This window comes from Gracilinanus agilis, chromosome 1 (genome assembly GCF_016433145.1).
Source record: "Gracilinanus agilis isolate LMUSP501 chromosome 1, AgileGrace, whole genome shotgun sequence".
Taxonomy (NCBI): domain Eukaryota; kingdom Metazoa; phylum Chordata; class Mammalia; order Didelphimorphia; family Didelphidae; genus Gracilinanus; species Gracilinanus agilis.
In genome coordinates this window covers 438,626,061-438,645,936 of record NC_058130.1, presented here as the reverse complement: position 1 = coordinate 438,645,936, position 19,876 = coordinate 438,626,061, and the positions used below count along the sequence as shown (strand labels likewise).

Below are 19,876 nucleotides of genomic sequence, written 5' to 3'. Positions count from 1 at the left end.
TAACTTTTATTGCTGTTCAGTCATTTGAGACTCTTCCTGACCCCTTTTGGCATTTTCTTGGCAAAGATAATGAAGTGGTTTTCTATTTCCTTCATCAGCTCCTTTTATAGATAAGGAACCTGAGGTAAACAAGTTTAAGTGAATTTTTTAGGAGTCACACAAGCAGTTAGTATCTGAGGCCATATTTGAACTCCAGGCCTGACACTGTCCACTGCATCTTCTAGCTGCCCTAACTACATTTTAGTTAGACCTTGTAATGTACTAGGCACTGCACTTAGCTCTAAGATAGCCTCATTTAATCTGCCAAGCAGCTCTCTCAGATTAATACAATTATTATTCTCATTTTACAGATAAAGAAACCGAGGCAAAAGGAGTTAAGACTTGCCTATAATGAGGGCTTAATAAATGGCTTTTGGATTGAATATTTATGAATTTTAGTAGTAGTAACCAGCATCAGAATTGCCACAAGACTGTGGCTTTATAAATCGAAAAGTCAGCATTTCCTGCATTGTTATTACACTTGTTTAAAAAATGCCCAGTACCTCTCATTTATTTTCGTATTTATACGTGACAGGGAAAAAAATCCCCCAACAACTCTACTATGACCAGCCACATATCAACCTTGAATGACTGTCCTGGGCATTCACCCTCACAATGCATGATAAGCACTACTTTGCTCAAGAAGGATGAGGTCAATGTCACTCCAATAAGTCAAGATCAGATCTGTAACATATTGCCTGGGAAGAGTGAATTTAGCTTGTGTGGATGAGCACTCTGAACTCCAGAACATGTTTTACTCTGTTGGCTCACCCTTGGGAAGTGCTATCCTGACAGTTGAGTTTTATCCTCTTACATATGCTTCCAACCAATGCAGAGGGGGAAAATAGCAGGTGTTTTTCATATTTACACTTCTTTGAATTGATTAATCTCTTGTGCTATCCAAAGAAATAAAACAAACTATGTGAAGTAAGCAGGGTCAGTTCTAGGTTTGTCAATGTCATCAGCATTTCTACTTTACATACAAATATGATTAAATAGATAATGCATTTATTAGATAGAAAAAGGATCTGTTAAGTATTTCCATTGTGCTAATAATCACTGTACTAAAGACTGAGGATTGAAATACAACCGTTCAAGAAAATACCAAATCCTTAAGGAGGTTACCTTCTAATGAGACAGGAAGAACACATAAGAATACTGGAAATGGGGTAGAGGAGTGGTGACAGTTTAGAGTGGACAGCAAAATTGCTGGCAAAGAGGTGAAAAAAGTCCAAAAAATTGAGCTGCAAGAGGGAAGTCCTGCTAATTGTTTCATTTTCCTCTAAATTCAGTAAATAGAATTTCAAAATTATGGCTTTGACATTAAAAATATAAATTCATTCATGTCACCCTAGATTGTGTATGTTTTAGGAACATCATACATTGTGACAAATTATTCTTTGCAGAATTATAAATTTAGAAGCAATCTTAGAGATAATTTATTCTTACTCTTATCCTAGATAATTATCCACTACAGCATTCCCAATATAAGGGTTAAAAGTGGTTTGACTAAATTTATGACTTACAAAAGGTTGTAGTTGCCGTTTATAAAAATTAAAGTTAAACTGAATCATTGGGCTGTTTAGTAGCTTTATTTACAGCAAAGTAGAGATATTAAAGTGGGAAATATAAGAAGGAGGTAGAAAATATCGCCTAGTTAAAAACACCCTAAGTCCTAATCCTCGTGCCACTAGACCACGAATGCAAATCCAAATATGAATCTCAACAGTCCATGAGAGTGTCTCCAGTCAGGTATTCCAACAACCAAAAACCAAAACTGAAGAAGCTGAGCCACAAAGGGCAGTCTCTCACACCAAGGAGGCAAGAGTCTCATCCTAGTAAGTGTCCCTCTTCAGCCTGAGTCTCCAATGCAGGAAGCTGAATCTTCATCAGAATCCTAAGTCCAGATCAGGAAACTGAAATCCAAAGAGCTAAAAGACACTGAAAATTACTGAGAACCTTCAGCACACATGAGGCAAAAACTGCCAAGAATCCTAACAGAGCTCACACTCTGGAGGCTGAGCCACCAAGAATGAAGGCCCTGAATCTCTCTCAGGGTCTCACTTATATACACTTTTCTCCACCCATCAGCTCTCCTCGTCACATCTCAGGAATCAATCACAGTCTTTCAACTTGCCTAGCACTGCTCTGGTAGGAGTGTGGGGGAGGTTGTTCTTGTGGCTTGTTAGGGCATGAACTCTCTTTGTTAGTGACTTACTAAGTGTTAAGTAGGGATATTTTAAGTTCTTGATTGATTAACTTAAAATAGACAAAGGGAATAAAAATTCCCTTTTACAATCCCCCCTGTGATTCTATATGGAGAAGATTTACATGCCTAGTCTCCCCAATGAATCATCTCAAATATCCAGCTTATACCTCTAAAGATCTTCTACTTCTAGCATACAATACTGCACTTTTTAAGAGAAAATTACAGGGGGCAGCTGGGTAGCTCAGTGGATTGAGAGCCAGGCCTAGAGACGGGAGGTCCTAGGTTCAAATCCGGTCTCAGACACTTCCCAGCTGTGTGACCCTGGGCAAGTCACTTGCCCCTCATTGCCTACCCTTACCACCTTCCACCTATAAGTCAATACACAGAAGTTAAGGGTTTAAAAAAATTTAAAAAAAAAATTTTAAAAAAAGAGAAAATTACAAAGTTGGAGATAAGAGGGAAATCAAAGAGGAAGAGAGCAAAACCAAATATTGGTAAGTACACTGACAAAAAGCCAATTAGGGGGCTATCTCCTTTGGCATAAGAGTTTACATTCAAAATAAATGTGTTCAACACCCTTCAGTTCAATTCACTACATCCCAAAGTTCATTCTGGATCTTCTGATGCAGTGAATGGTTTTCGCAGGCTTCTTTATGGTGCATTCTTTAAAAGAGTTCATTTTCTTGATTTAGGGAGTTGGTGAGTTTCTTTTCCTGAAATTTCTCTCGAAAAATTTTAAACCTTGGATTTTAGGATAACTATATACCAATAAGTGGTAAATCTCTGTCTGTTCAAAGACCTCCCAGTGAGAGGTAAACTATCATAACACCTCTCATATTATAATTCATTCTACTTTTAGGCAGCTCTAATTGATAGAGAAAATTTTACTAAAATAAAAATCTAATTTTAACTTAGCAGATTTCAGTTATTCCCTCTGACACAATTCTTTAACTTATCTCACCCTTTTCCTAGTCTTCTCATCTCTAGGATATCTTAATTTCTGTCAAACAATCTTCATGTAAGATGGATTCGAGACCCTTCTCCATTCTAGTTGTTCTTTTATGAACACTCAGCAGTATACTAATATCCTTAAACTGTGGTGCCCAGAACTAAATCTTATACTACAAACTAGGTCTGAGATGAGCAGAATAATGAGGGACAGATTCTTGTAGTAACCATATTTCAATCTAGCTTTATAGTAATGAAAGAATAAAAATGTAGTTCACCTGGGTTCTTATGCTGGCTCTGTTTCTAAGGGGCAATGTGTTTCTGGGAATTCCACAAAATCTTCATGGGGTTCATTCTATAAAATTAGATAGTAGAAAATTAGATAATTATATTATAATATAGTATAAAGCAATTACTTTAACCCTGTGAACATATGATTCTTTTTAATATTACAAATCTCAGACAAAAAAATGAGAACAGTGAGTAACAAATGAAGCATTACATGAAAATGGGAAAACTTCTTGTATTTGAATAAAGGAGGATAATGATTTGTTTTAAGGCAATAGAAAAGGGAAAATTCTAGACCAAGCATTCTTAACCTGGTCATGAACTTGCTTGTTTTCCTATTTTCATGACTATACTTAAAAGTAATTGGTTTCCTTTTGAATTTTCTGAGATGCATTTAAAAATATTATTCTAAGGAAGTATCCAAAGGCCAACAGTTGTGATATTCAACATATCTCAATTATATTTTCCATTGAGTTTATTGGGAGCTTTTCTCCTTCATCTTTAATTGGACTGTAAAAACTCCTCAAATTATAATCCCATTATTTCTCAATATGCCAAGGCGCTGTAATTTTATTGGAGCAAGTACTCCACCTACCAACAGGGATTGTGAAGCATGTCTAATTTAGCAGAATTTCTGTGATTAAAAAATGAATCATGTTGTAGCCAATGTGTTGATAAGGAGTCACATCCAATTACCTCTGCTAGCCTTTTAACATTACTGCTTCATTACTGGACACATTTTCACATTTTCAAGGCCTTTCCACCTGTAAGAGCTCGTGCTCTGTTGGCACATACTTCCATGCCAGGATGACGCAACAGACGTGCATCCATATACACTTATTTAAAGTCATCTGTTTTCAGGTGAACTTGAAATATGTTTTTGAAAAGGTCACCATAAGTTTTAAAACACTATCTTTAGGGGCAGCTGGGTAGCTCAGTGGAGTGAGAGTCAGGCCTAGAGACAGGAGGTCCTAGGTTCAAACCCGGCCTCAGCCACTTCCCAGCTGTGTGACCCTGGGCAAGTCACTTGACCCCCATTGCCCACCCTTACCAGTCTTCCACCTATGAGACAATACACCGAAGTACAAGGGTTTAAAAAAAAAAACACTATCTTTAAAATTAATATTTTTTCAAGATACTAACAGAATCAAAAGAAAGCTCATTTTAAATTAAGCAAATATATTAACCATGTTCTTAGATATTGTTATTCCATTTACATTTCAAATTATTTTATTTCCATAAATTGTTTCCAGATTACATACCAATTTCTTAATATTTATTTTCTGATATTTTAAAATCTATGTTCTCTCTCTCCCACCCAAAAAGACAGCTATTATGATAAATGCATATTATCACACCATATATTTCCATATTCATCATGTTGTGAAAGAAGATACATCACTTACACTAGAGAAAATTTCATGGAGGAAATAAAATAGAGACTTATATGTTTCGATCTGAATTCAGACTCCATCTGTTCTTTTTATGATGGTGGATAGGCTTTTTTTGTCCTGAGTCTCTTAGAATTGTACTGGATCTTTATCTTACTGATAACAGTTAAGACTTTCATAATTGATCATAGTACATTATTGTTGTTACTGAATACAACATTCTCCTGGTTCTTTTTACTTCTCTTTCCATTACTTCATATAAGTCTTTCCAGTTTTGGGGGGGGGGGGGATCATCTTGTTTGTCATTTCTTGTGACACAATAGTATTCCATTACAACTTGTTCACCTATTCCCCAATAGATAGACCTCCCTTCAGTTTGCAAATTGTTGTCACCACAAAAAGAAATGCTAAGAATAATTTTGTACAGATAGGTTCTTTGTCCCTATCCTTAATGTCTTTGGAATACAGATCTAGTAATGGTATTGATAGATCAAAGTTTTATGCATAGTTTTGTATGCATAGTTTTATGACCCTTAGGACATGGTTCCAGATTGCTCTTAAGATTGGTTGTGTCAGTTCAGAGCTCTACCAATATTGTATTAGTATCACATCTTTGCCACATCCATTCATTTTTCTTTTTTGTCATGCTAGTCAGTCTGATGGGTGTGAGATAGTATCTTAGAGTTGTTTTTATTTTCTTTGTCTAATCAGGAGTGATTTGGGACATTTTTTTTTCAGAAAGATAGTTATAATTTCTTCATCTGAGAATTGCTTGTTCATATCATTTGTCAGTTTGGAAATGCTTTGTATTCTTATAGATTCGACTCAGTTTTATATATATTTGAGAAATGAAACATTTCATTTTTTTGTTCCTTTACACCCTAAATTTGAAAAAAAAAACCAATTGTTTTTTTTTTTTCCAATTTCCAAATTCAGTAACTACATCTTTCTTTGTACTGGGCATATCACAAACTTCCTGTGCCTCAATTATAAAATGAGGAGGTTGAGGTAGATGTCCCATCTAGCTCTTGAGCTGATTTCTCATGACGTTTATGAAATCGAACATAAAATAGTATCATAATTTAGAGTCCAATATATCTATACATACTAGCACCTTGACCAATAACCTCAAAGCACAACTAGTCCTATTTATCCTATGGCATATTTGGAGATGCTTTTTAAAAATACAGTGATGTTATAATGTATTCCAATTTTTATATGGTAAAAGGTGCTATTTTTACATTCATAAGGATTTGGAGCTTAGACATTTAAAAATAAGAAGATAACAATATTCTCTGTAATAAAGTTGTTAATGAAAATACTTTTCTTAAACCTTTAGGATCAGAAGGGGGATACTTACACAGTCATATATTCCTCACTCTTTCTTCCTCTTAACATATTGTTTTATTTTCCTTTTGTAGTTTGAGAATATAGATTTTTTTCTTTGCAGGTTTTATTCTCAGGTACATGAGTAATTAAATACTATTGAATTGTAATTTCTGTACAATTACAGGATATAAGAATTGTGAATATCTTGATTACTGCTCCTTTCTACTTCTGAACTGAAATTCTAACATTATTCAGTTATTTAAATGTAGGGATACTGGTAACATGGACAGGGACCAGAGAGAGCACTTCTTGTAAAAGACTTTGTTTTTTCACCAAATCAATGAAGTATTTTTTTTGTGGGTTATCTGCCATATACAAAGAAGGAGTGGTTATATATTGAACTCTACGATGTTATTTCACATTATTGTGGTAAAAGAACTACAGAGATCCAGCTTAGAAAGTTAACTTGTAAAATAAAACAGCCTTGGTGAACTGGAGAGTTTTTGGATTTGTTCTCTGTGAAGCAGGTTGTTTATATTTCTTCTTCTGTGAAAAACTGTAGCCTAGGTATGGACAAGTGTCCAGAATTTAATAATTCTTTCCTAATGAGCAGAATTTGAAGGCAGGGTATACTGAGAGCCTTAAATTATGACTTTGTGACAGGCTTTTTATGTCTGTCTTTGCCTTGCTTTTCAACTCTTAGTTGTCTTCTTTTCTATGATAAAAAGTATGAGGGACCTTCATGCAAAATATCCATATTGTATGTGTGAAATCATTCATTTAGACAAAGATTGAATGAATTATTCACAGTTTATAATCAATTTAATATGATTTTACAGCTTAGGAAAACAATTCATATATCGTAGCACATATAATACATGAAAGACATTATACTACAAATTTATCGAAGAATTCCCATGCAGAAGTATTGCATCATAGAGCTGGAAGTCATCAGCTATTCTTGAGCTCATTTTATAGATGAGTAAACAAAGACAAAGCAAGTTGAAATGACTCCTAAATGTTGAAATTATCACCACAATAAGTGGATGTATATACATAGGTTATAATAATGCTGTACATCACAAATATTCTCCAATTACCTGTAATTCAAAAAAGTAGGCTTTGCATACCATGAATTGCAAAACATTGACTGTAGCTGTAATACCATAAATGAACTGAAACATGCAGATTACTTGGCTTTGTAACTGAAGTAGTCTTGAACTTAGACCCAGAAAAGTTCTCCCTAAAACACTTTCAGTGTGAATGTGGCCATGTACTTATTTTGTGCTGCTGGCTTCTAAGCCAAGTGTGTTAATCATATTCCTGACTTGTTCACAATAAGTAGGATGAATGCTTAATTAAATTGAATGAAACTGTACCCATTGGAATAGACTTGTTAGCTTTTAATTGTTTTGGTTCAGTCATTTCATTCATGTTTAATTCTTTGTGACCCCATTTGGAGTTTTCCTGGCAAAAATACTGGAGTGCTTTGCCATTTCCTTCTCCAGCCCACTTTTCAGATGAGGAAACTGAGACAAAGAGAGTTAAATGACTTGCCCAAGGTCTCACAGCTAGTAACTGTCTGAGACCAGATTTGAAGTTATGCCTTATTGTCTCTTGGCCTGGCATTCTATCCATATTGCCACTCAATTGCCTTATCTGTAAAATAGGAGGAGTAGTACTTCTGTTGCTTGTCTCACACAGTTATTGTGAGGAACTTGTTTCATAAAATGTAAAAACATATAAAATATGAATGTTTAGTGTTCATTAAGTTTCCCAGATGTTCATCCACACAGTGGAAGACACCAAACATTTGTAAATGCAATGGATATTTGATTTTTTCACCTGAAAATTAGTTATCCTGCCAGTTTTCGTCTCTAATGTGCAAAACAAATGTTCAACAGGTTTTAATATTTGTGATGCATTTGCATCTAAATGTCCTTATTACCTTGTCCCTGTTCCTCTTCTTGCTTATGGGACAAGTTAGACCATTGCAGTTAACATTTCATTGAAGAGGCCAAATTGCCCTTTCATGGACTTTTGGGATTTGTGTTTGCAGTGCTTGTATTGGAGCCCAAGATCCCTACTGTGGCTGGGATGTGGTGATGAAGAAGTGTACCACCTTGGAAGAGAGCCTGAGCATGAGCCAGTGGGAGCAGAATATCTCGACATGTCCAGTAAGTACCAGAACAGCCACTGGCATCTTCAGAACTCCGTAAATGCATGCAGATCTCAGTTTCGTTAGCTCAAAAAACAGTTGTACCCAAACATATTTGTCTTACTCCCTTTCCTGAATTCCACTCTATGTTTTTATTGAGAGTTTAGCTTGCTGCCCACTTCAAGCTCTGTGAACAGTGTTGCTCATATACTGTTTGTTTGCTTGTCTTCATTTTGAGGAGTGCCTGAAAAAACAAAAACAATACAAAATTTTAAAAATGCCCTTTTTTGGTAATTACCCTGTTGCTGGTTTGTGGGAGAGAGGCAGAGAGAAGTATCGACTGAATTAAAAAAGCATTTCTAGGACTCTACTACATCCTGGAGTTAAAAAGAGAAAAGTAAAACAATCCCTGTCCTCAAGGTTTCTTCAGAAGGAAATGCTCTATGGTCCTTAGGGTACAACAGCAAACAGAATGATAAGACATAATTTTAATGTTATTTCTATTGGTAATATAGACATTTCTTTTTTCTTTTGCTATTTTTATTTCTTTTTATTTTATTTTAAGGGCTGTGCTTTCATTTGTAAAGGGAATTCTTTTTTTTTTTTTTTTTTTTTTTTTTTTTTTTGTAAACCCTTACCTTCTGCCTTGGAGCCAATACTGTATATTGGCTCCAAGGCAGAAGAGTGGTAAGGGCTAGGCAATGGGGGTCAAGTGACTTGCCCAGGGTCACACAGCTGGGAAGTGTCTGAGGTCATATTTGAACCCAGGTCTTCCCAGCTTCAGTTGCCCTCATATCCATTTCTAATGCTGAATTATTTAACTGCAAGGAGGACTTTGGTAGTGAGAACATTATCATCTGAATATTTAGGCTCAAGGGTTGCTGATAAGGGAGGAGCAAGAGCTTAGTCAGTCCTTATCTTGCAAGATTACATTCAGAACCAGTGGTCTGGAATGGGAGAGGGATATTGTTGCTGCCAGTCCAACAGCTCTCTTGTGCTTTCCTGATTGATGGTGATAGTTTTCTGCAATTGGTTGGCAGTGACAAAGAAAATAGGTTCAATTATGGTTATCTCCAAAGTCCCCTATAGATTCCCTAATAATCCAGACATAAAAAAACAAAACAAAACTGAATTTATTAAGTTACATTGGGAGCTATCTAGTTTTAAGCTTAAAATAAAATGTTGAGAAATGTAAAAATAGAGAATATAATAGTTAAATTATGCTACTGATAGCCATTCTTCACAGAATCACAAATATGGGAAAGTATTCATCAGTTGTTTAATCTATCCTTTCTTTGTTCATATTGGAGCCACCTGTAATATCCCATATACATGAGGATCTATCCTAGTTTTTGAGACAAAGCCCAACATAATGATAATATTTATCATGCTTATTTGGTAAATTATAATTTTTTACCTTCTCTTTCAAAGAATTTTTAGTATGAAATATTCATTTCTATATCATTAAAAAAGAAGAATATTTATCCCTAATTAATCTACTTTTTTTTTTTTTACATTTTTAAACCCTTAACTTCTCTGTATTGACTCCTAGGTGGAAGAGTGGTAAGGGTGGGCAATGGGGGTCAAGTGACTTGCCCAGGGTAACACAGCTGGGAAGTGTCTGAGGCCAGATTTGAACCTAGGACCTCCTGTCTCTAGGCCTGACTCTCAATCCACTGAGCTACCCAGCTGCCCCCTTAATCTACTTTCTTATTACTCTCTTCTAAACTCCTTGCCATCAGCCTTCCTCCTTTACTACTCTCTTGAAATCGCTCTCTAAATATCACCAATGACCTAAATATATATTGTGCCAAGTATTAAATGAGCCTCTATGGCTGCATAAGTGTTTAAAATATGAAATATTAGTCTGTCCTCCCATCAAGGAGCTTAAAGTCTAAAAGAGGAGGAGTACATGAAAAAAATGATAGTAATTAGAAAAACTGAGAAAGATCACAGTTGAAGTTTATTCAAATTGTGATGATAAATTTAAGGAAGGAGAAATTCATTTATTTTAGTAGTGGTGGAGAAATGCTGCTCTCTTGAGAATGGGAACATATGTAATGGATCTTATTGGAGGGAAGTGGCTTCAAAAGATGGAAATGGGAACTTAATCCAAGTATATATACTATATGAGCCAAATATGAGAATCCCAGAGGGAGAGAAAAGAGTAAATAATGTAATAATCTAATTAACCTAGAACATAAAATCCATAAGTCACAGAATTTCATAGTTAAAAGTAAAGAAAGTATCAAATACAACCCTTAATTAATAATTCCTTTTATCATCTACTCACCAAGACTAATACAATCTTTGCTTTTAAGACCCCTAGTAAGTGAGAATTAACTACTTCCTATTCTATTTTTGGAAATTTCTAATTTTTAGAAAGTCTTTATATCAAGCCAAAATCTATATCCACCCATTGATCCCAGTCCTGAAGGAGACAGGTGCGATCCAAGATTTGAAAAGCATTGAATCCCAGGACAGACACTTTGATAGGCTGTACATATGAAGGTTTTTGAGTGAATTGGCAATGTGAGAGGAGGAAGATTATTCCGCCAGCAACTGGAGAATGAATTAGAAAATGCCATTGACTAGAGTCAGAAATTCCAATTTGAAAGCTATTACATCAATCAGCCAAGACAAGAAGTGATAAAAAACCTCAACTGGCAAAGGGGAAAAGGGCATGGAGCAAGGATGGGAGTTATATTGCTGAGGTAGAAATAACATTGTAACTATTAATTAGCCTTGTGGGATGAGAGGGAGAGACTTATTAAAGATATCTCCAAAGTTATAAGCCTTAAAGAGAGTCTAGTGGTATCATTACCAGAAATAAGAAAAGCTTGCAAGAGGGCAGATTTAAAGGAAAAATTGTTGTATTCAGTTTTAGACATGCTGAGTTTAAGGTTCCAGCTGGACATGCAGGTAGAGGTATATAGAAATAAGAAATATGGAACTTAAAGCTCTGTGGAGATTTTGGGGGGTTAGAAGATAAAACAGTTTACTTATTGTCAAAGTACAAATAATTTAAGCCAGGGAATGGATGTTATCAATGAAGGAGATAGGACAAGGAGAGAATAGGAAGGTACCTATGGGAGAACTTCAGAGAATATTCCCATGTAAATAACATGAAGGGAACAATGAGTTAAAGAGTCAAAGAAGCAATCCAAGAACTACTAAGAAAAGTGAGAATTCAGTGTAATAGAAGCTAAGGGACAAGATACTATCAATTGTTTTGTCAACAGTGTCCAACAGTGTTCAAGACTGCCAAAAAATCAAGAAATATGAGTATATAGAAATGAAAATGGGTCACTAGTTTTGGTAAAATGGAGCTCATTAGTGCAGGGGATAGATCATTTGGTGGCAGTGATAGAAAACAATTTAAAAGGTTTGGATCCAATTTAGACAAATTGAATAAGTGGTATAATAAAAGGGGAGAGGAAGGTTAGGTAGAGAAGAATGGCTTGAAAAGACCATCATTGGGGATGAGAGTGAGAATCAGTAAGAAATAAACATCAAGTAGTTCAATAGATTTTGTGTTGTATGAACTTGGTAGTAGACTCAAGCCACAAAGATTCATTATTTCTTCCATTGATATTCAAGAGCTGAACACTAAGAAGGCAGGTACTAGTTAATGTTCTTTAGTCAATTAGTTGTGTCCAATTCTTCATGACCCCGCTTTGGGGTTTTCCTGGCAAAGATATTGGAGTAGTTGGCTATTCCTTCTCTCATTTGCCTTATATATTTTATTTCTAGCCATCTTATTAACCATCCTAATTTGAGTTCCAATGGGATTTGAGCTTATTCACGAAATAAGGATCAGTTTGTTTTTGCTTTTTTTTTTTCCAAATCACTTTATTCTATATGAACCTTCATAAACTTTGAATGAATCAACTGATAAAATCCACTATGGAGCTTCACTTCAAATTCCTGAAAACATAAACACAAAAGACAATGTTATAGATGAATAGGATGCTAGAGAGAGAGTATCCTTAATTTAAGAGAAGAGCAGCCCAATCCCATAGAGGTTAAGTAGTTGTTTTGTTTTTGTTCTCATAGCTAGTAAGTAATGGAGTTGATTCAAGAACCCCAGCATCCTAATTCCTAATTCATGCCTCCTTTGGCTTTATGATACTCTCTCTGTTATGTTTCCTTCCAGAGGGACCTGTTCCTTCTTGAGGACTCCTCATTCCTTCTTTTAAAATTTGTCAGAGGAGAAGCAAAGATTCAGACATTTACCCCAACAAAACAGAAAGAACTCTGATGTCAAACACTTAGTCTCTCTCCTCTTCCTTCCTGTCCCCCACCCCATCACATAACAAGTCCCATCAATTTCAATTCCTGCCAAATTGTTTATGTGGAGGAAAGTTATGGACTTTACTCTTTAAGAAAGAAAACAAGGATGCCATGTGAATTAGAGGAATAAGTAAAGCATGCTATTTACATATAGTACTCTAAATGTGTCGAGTACAGAGTAAATTTTTTTTCTTTTTCTTCTTTATTAGTGATAATTTAAGAAAGTGAGTTTGAAGAAACAGGAAAAACTTAAATTGTAATGTAAAAGGTATGACTAGAATCACAAGATGGATTTTACTATGTGGCTTGTTAATTCAAAGTTCTTATTTGGGAAAAACTGCAGAAGATAATAGTGGTTTTCTTAGGAAATGAAGGTGGGTTTGTATATAGAGAGAGGAGGTCTCTGAAAATGTCCTTCAGTTGTTTTAGAATGAAGCATTAGAAATACCACTTATGCAGATGGAAATGTCCTTATGAATAATGTTTATCACTTGTTTTTTTGTACCCCAAGTTATGCTGTATCAGTAGTGACTGAATAAGTAGCTAACTAACCAAGTTGGTTCCTAATGAAGAGAGGGTACTTTTTTAACTATGCCCTGTTATGAGGAAGATTACTTAAGTTATCATTTAGGAGACTAGAAATTATATGGAAGGATAGTGGGAGGCATCAGTATCTTAGGAGCTGTTTCTTCAGTTATCACTATTGAAAAAACAGCATAATGTGCTATCCTTTGCATATGAAATGATACTACTGAGTCAGCTGTCTGCAGAACATACAAAATTTGAGTTGTTTTTCCAGTAGAGATGATGGATTTGTGCTAATCCATCGCTACCTTCTCATTCTATTTAATTGAACATATATCATGTTATGCTTCTGATAAGTCAGGAATATGGATATTGTACTTGACTTAGAAGCAAGCTATGCAAAATAAATTATGTAAATCACCAACCTTGAGCAAAACATAATAAAGGAAAGCACATATCTTTCTGGTTTGTGTAGACTAACCTACAATGAATAGAACATACTAGATTACTTTGCAACCTGCTATCTTTTAATTATACTTTTAAAAATTCCTTCCTGACTCAAAAAGATGAGACAGCTGAGGGATATTACAATTAATGTTGAAAGGTGAAGACTAGCTATTGATGTTCAAAAAAACTTTTAAAAACAAACTAAATGACATCTGTGTATATTACTTTTTTCATTTTTCTTGAGAAAGCAGGAAATTTTTTTAACAAAACCATTTTTCAAGATAAATGAAAAGAAATGTTATAAACAATACATCAACAGAAGAATTTCTTAGTCTGAAAAGGACTTCCTATACCAGTTGTAGAAGTCAGTGGGGTACTATGGAAAGAGTATAGAATGTTTCATAAGAAGACTGATCTAATTCCTCACTTTTATCTAGCTAATTGTTTGAAATTAAGCAAGTTTCTTCCTTGGGCTTCAGTTTTCTCATCTGAAAAAATAAAGGGATTAGACTAGATAACTCCCTTAAATATCATTTTGTTTTCCCCAATTACATGTAAAAACAGTTTCCAGTATTTTAAAAAGAATTTTGAGTATAGATTTCTTTCCCTCCTTATGGCCCCCCAAAGCTGAGATGGTAAGTAATCTCATATAGATTTTACATGTGCAATTATATAAAATATTTTTAAAATATTAATCCTTTTGTGGAAGGCAACTTAAACAAAAAATTGAGAAAGTGAAAATATTTTGCTTTGCCCTGAATTCAGACCCCATCAGTTCTTTCGCTGGAAGGAGATGACTTTTTTTTTTTTATCATGAATCCTTGGGGATTGTTCTGGATCTTTGTATTTCAGAGAATAGCTAAGTTATTCACAGTTGTTTATTATACAGAATTCTTGTTACTGTGTGCAATGTTCTTCTGGTTCTGCTTATATCACTCTTCTTCAGTTCCTGTAAGTCTTTCCTGGGTTTTCTGAGCTCCTGCTGCTTTTCTATTCTTATACCACAATAAAATTCCATTACATTGATATAGTATGACTTACTCAGTCATTACCCAATTAATGAGTATTCTCTCACTTTCCAATTTTTCCCCCCACAAAAAGATCTGCTTTAAATATTTTTGTATACCTAGGCCCTTCTCTCTCTCTCTCTTTTAACATATTTCTTTAGGATACAAACCTTTGACTAGATAACTTCCAAAGTTGCTTTTAGTTCTAAATCAGTGATTCTATGTGTGCCATAAGAAACATTGCTAATGATTTAGAACTTTGCCTGAAAATGCTATTAAACTGTACACATGCTTTAATTGAGCAATACCACTATAAGGATTATATCTCAAAGAAATATATCAAAGAGGAAAAAAAGAACTCAGTTTTATAAAAATATTTGTAGCTGTTCTTTCTGTAATCAAAAAGAATTGGAAATTGAGGGGATATCTATCAGTAGGGGAACGATTGAACTTTATCTATGTTCCCTCTACTCAATGGGAAGTAATTTGATAACTAGCTACTCAGCAGCCACTGTTGATACAGTTATCTAATGGAGGTAATAAAGAAACTAGTAATATTCATTATACATGTGTTAGTTTTATTTTTGTCTGTCAACAAGTATTTAAATTTTTTAATTACATGCCAGTTCAATTTTTAATAACTTGTTTACTGACATTTTGTGTGATCCATGTTCTGTTCCCTTCTCTCCTCCCCAAAATGGTAGGCAATATGATATAAGTAATGCCTTTGTATTATTAAAAAAAGGATAAAAGGAGTGGTTTCAGAAAAGCATAGGAATAATTATATCTATTAGCTAACATTTATAGAGCACTTACTATGTGCTTTACATTTATTATCTCATTAAATTCCTGGAACAACCCTGGGAAAGGTGCTTTTATTATCATAATTTGCAGAACAACAGGCAGACAAAAGTTATTTGACTTACCCAAGATCATTATGTGTCTGAAACCAAATTTGAACTCAGATCTTCCTGACTCCATGCTGGGCACTCTATCCACTGTGCCACCTAGCTGCTGCAAAGACTTGTATGAACTGATGCAGTGTGAAGTGAGCAGAACTATGAGAAAAAAATACAATGACTGCAATGTTGTAAAGAAAACCAACCAGAAAGATTAATAACTGATCAACATGATGACCACCCACTATTACAAGGATTCATGATGAAGCAGGCTATCAACCTGAAGATGGAGGATGGATTCAGAATGTAGATTGAAATAGATTTTCTTCTTTTTATTTCTTTTTTAAGGGGTGGGAACATGGCCAAATAGAAATTTGCATGACATCCATATTTGTAATGAGCTCTATTTTTCTTACACTATATATGGGAGGAGGGAGAGGGGGAACGAAAGAATTTGGAATTGAATAATTGAATTTTTAGAAAAGGAAAACTTAAAAAAAATAACTTGTTGCTAATGGCTTTGGATTTAAGATGGTTTGTCTGTCAGTGAAAGATCACTCTTTATAGATTCTTATGGTTCATGTCATAGGATGAGTTCTCACTTAGATATTGAGTGGTGTTCTTTTTTACTTTTAAAATTATATTTGAGAGCATCATGGTCCCTTTCAAGAATGTTAAGAAGCTTGCACCTGATTTAAATTGCTATGCCCTTATACTCCAGACAGGTTGTACATGCTGCTATAACCTTTAATGTTGCTTAACAAGAGTATTAGTGCCACGGTCTATATAATTTGTGTGTATTTTTATGCATATTTTGATGTACCATACCATAGAGAGATTCATTTTACCCAAATGAATAATAAAATAACAACAAGAAGTCAGCATTTTAGGATATTCCCATTTAAGTGTATAATCAAAAATGTCCTAGAACTATACCAAATTGGAATCATAGGTTTTTAGTGTTAGAAGTCACCTTGGAGATGATCTACTCCCCTTCATTTTAGGAATGAAATTAAAGACCAAAGATATATAGGGACTTGGTTAAGATTACACAGCAGGTTAGCATATTCCATGACACCAAGATAATAAATTTGGTTTTCTTTTAGAAATTCATTTACAACTAATTTTACATGGCTGAATTAATACAGAGACAAAAATGAAAGTCCCTTCCCTCAAAGAGAATGCATTCTATTGTGGGCAATAATCATGTGCCTAAAAGTAAATACAACCTATCTACAAGGTCAATATATGTTATTTGGATATATGGTGGCAGCTTAGGGGGATCAGAAAAGATGTCCTGAAATAGGAGGTACTTGAGCTGAGCTTTGAGAGAAACTAGAGAATCTACAATGCAGAAATGTTTATTATACAAAGTAAAGTAAAACTTTGCCTGGCCTATGACATATTCCTATCTAGTTACAGCTACAAACAAAAGGTGCTTAGATGATATTTAATATGAACAAACACCTCCTTAACTTTAGATCACATCTAAGTTAGAACATATGGAATTCATTTTCTATTGAGGAATTTCTCTGGGTCAGCAAATGTACATCATACCCAAGTCCTGCCCCAAATATAAAAACCTTTAAGGGAGCAGCTTGGTAGCTCAGTGGATTGAGAGCCAGGCCTAGAGATGGGAGTCTCTTAGGTTCAAATTTGACCTCAGACACTTCCCAGCAGTGTGACCCTGGGCAAGTCACTTGACCCCTATTGCCTACCCTTACCACTCTTTTGCCTTGGAGTCAATACACACTATTGACTCCAAGACGGAAGGTAAGGGTTAAAAAAACAAACAAAAAAAAAACCTTCAAATGCCATTATTTGATTGTCTGGATTAAGTTTTCTGGCATATTAAATTTTCTAAATGAAAATTGTTTTAGCCAGTCAGATTCCTAATATCTTTTTGTTCCTCTCAAAATAAGTGTGCTCAAGCATGAATTGCTCCTGAGCAGAGATCCACAATAATACTGTTCTCTCTTGGCCCAAATCCAAAGGCATTCCAGCAGGACCATATAAAAAATCATTTTTACTCATAAGTTTCCAAAACGAGCAAGGCTATAGTCAATTCTAATCAATTTTTAATTTCATAACTACCTAAATATTCTTTTATTTTTTAAAGTTTCATTTTAATTTTATTTTGTTAAATATTTTCTTTTTTCTTTCATATCTTTAATTTTTTCAGACTACACAATAGTATAGGTTCTTAATGTTTGCTTTTTGATACTTTGCAATCTATGTTCACTCTCTCCCTATCACCCTTCCCCCCTCCCTAAGAAGGCAGGTAATATGAAAAAGATTGTGTTCGTGTTATCATATAATACTTATTTGCATGTCCATCATGTTGTGAAGGAAGACTCATATTGCTTAGAAAAAATTAATGGAGAAAAATAAAGAATTTTATATTTCAACAAATATAACTTTAAAAATAAATATAAAGTAACTTTCAAAGACTCATCACCACAGAACCTAAAAATAAGCATGCTCTAATTCCTAAGTAAAACTTGGTGCAGAATACCTCAGATGCAGAAACAATAGTATTAAAAAAAGATCATAATATGTAGGAATTTGTACAGAAGTATTTTTAAAAATGACAATCTGGAAATATGTTCTTCATTCTCAGATCTCCTATATTAACCTTAAATGAAGAATCCTAAAAAATGAGATGGAATTTAAAACAATGTTAATAAACAAAACAGTTTTGTACAAATGTTCACACATATTTGAGAGAAACATAGACGGATAAATAGACAGATAGACAGACAGACACATAAGCCACTTAATCAATCAGACAATAACAAAAGAATCTAAGTTTTAGGGGATTTGCTCATCACTGTCAGAGAATTTCCCCATAGAGAAGCTCCTCACATTGAACAAATTATAAATCTACTTCCCTACCCCAATATATATGCCATTTTAGAGTATAATTTTTCCTAATGATTTGTTTGAAATCCATTCCTTTTCTTTTATACTTTATCATCTTACTATTAATTTCCTGTTTTCATTTTTTATACTTCAGACCTCTTCATTGGACATGATTTCCCTGGCATGTGAGAGACAGGAGTCATTTTTAAGGACACTATCATAAAGGAAACATCCTGTAGATATAAAAGGCATTGTGTTAAATAAATATGGATATAGATCTCTCACAAAATTGACCACTTCTCAGAGTCAAGTCCTCATGGAGACCAGCATGGAGGATTTTGCAGAATCCCCTAGGATTTTTGTTAGGGTTTCTGGGCTCACTAGCATTTGGAAAGCCTTTTACACAATATGGACTTTAGTTTGTCAAATAAGACTACCACTGATGAGAGTAGATTAATCCCTTTGTCCAGGACATCCCCTAGATTTCATATTTATAGGACGTCATGAGTCCAGGGGACCTCTTCTCTGCTTTGAATGGGCATCAGGATTCACCCTTATAAGTATTAAAACCTTAGAGTTCTACAGCTCTGTTAATACTGTCTTTCTTACCTTTCTGTTTCCTCTAACTCCTTACTGCAGTGCAAAGCCTCTGTCATTTCAATACTTTCACAATGAATTGTTCTTTTATATATGTAATGTTGAACATTTTCACTAAATAATTCAAATTACCTGGGGGAAATTAATAATAATAGTATCTAATACTTACATAGTGCATTAATATTTACAAAGTATTTTGTCCACTGTATGCTATCTCTTTTGATATAATTTTGTGAGGTAGGGAGTGCAGATATTTATAACTCTAGAGGACTGTGTGTGTAGAGCAGTTTTGTTTTTGTCTATGTATTTTATATGTGTTCTCATGGATCTGTTTAGATGGCTCGGGGGAGGCAAGAAGGGAGATTGCTAGAGTCTCCTTCCCCACCTTTATCTAGCGTGACTGATTCCTGCCAAGAAGGAGTGTAGGAGTTGGAACCAAAGACACCCATTCCACATTCCTCAGAGAAAGAGAGTACATGGCAAAATTATATCTATCTGTTTCTTTAATATTGTTAGTCTAGAGGAAATAATTTTTGATTCAAGTTACACCCCTAATCAATATCCTTTAATAGGAAAAGAGACCCCCCCACACTGTATTTCCAAGACTTGACTCTTTTCCTATCAAATGCCACTTTCATATTGAATATACATAGCAAATAAAACCTTTTATTCAAGTGATAGAAAAATTATACATATGAGAATATATGCCAGATAATAAACACAATAAGTGAGCTCTTCTTTTGAAAGTTAACTCAGCTCAACTGAGTCACAGATGTCACCCAAGGGGAAATCCCTAAAGTCTCTAGTGGAGCAAACTAAATAGAGGGACATTATAGTTAGTGGCAGTGCCTTTACATATTGACCTCTTCCCAGAATTTTCTCCT

At 34.6% G+C, this 19,876-nt stretch overlaps 1 protein-coding gene across 1 annotated transcript in view; it reads left to right on the top strand.

The window, feature by feature from the left end:
- Positions 1 to 19,876, top strand: part of SEMA5A (semaphorin 5A) — a 445,552-nt gene that overhangs the window by 299,230 nt on the left and 126,446 nt on the right. Inside the window, exon 11 of the mRNA XM_044665417.1 lies at positions 8,264 to 8,381. Coding sequence (XP_044521352.1) covers positions 8,264 to 8,381 — 118 coding nt within the window. The remainder of the gene's footprint in view (positions 1 to 8,263; positions 8,382 to 19,876) is intronic.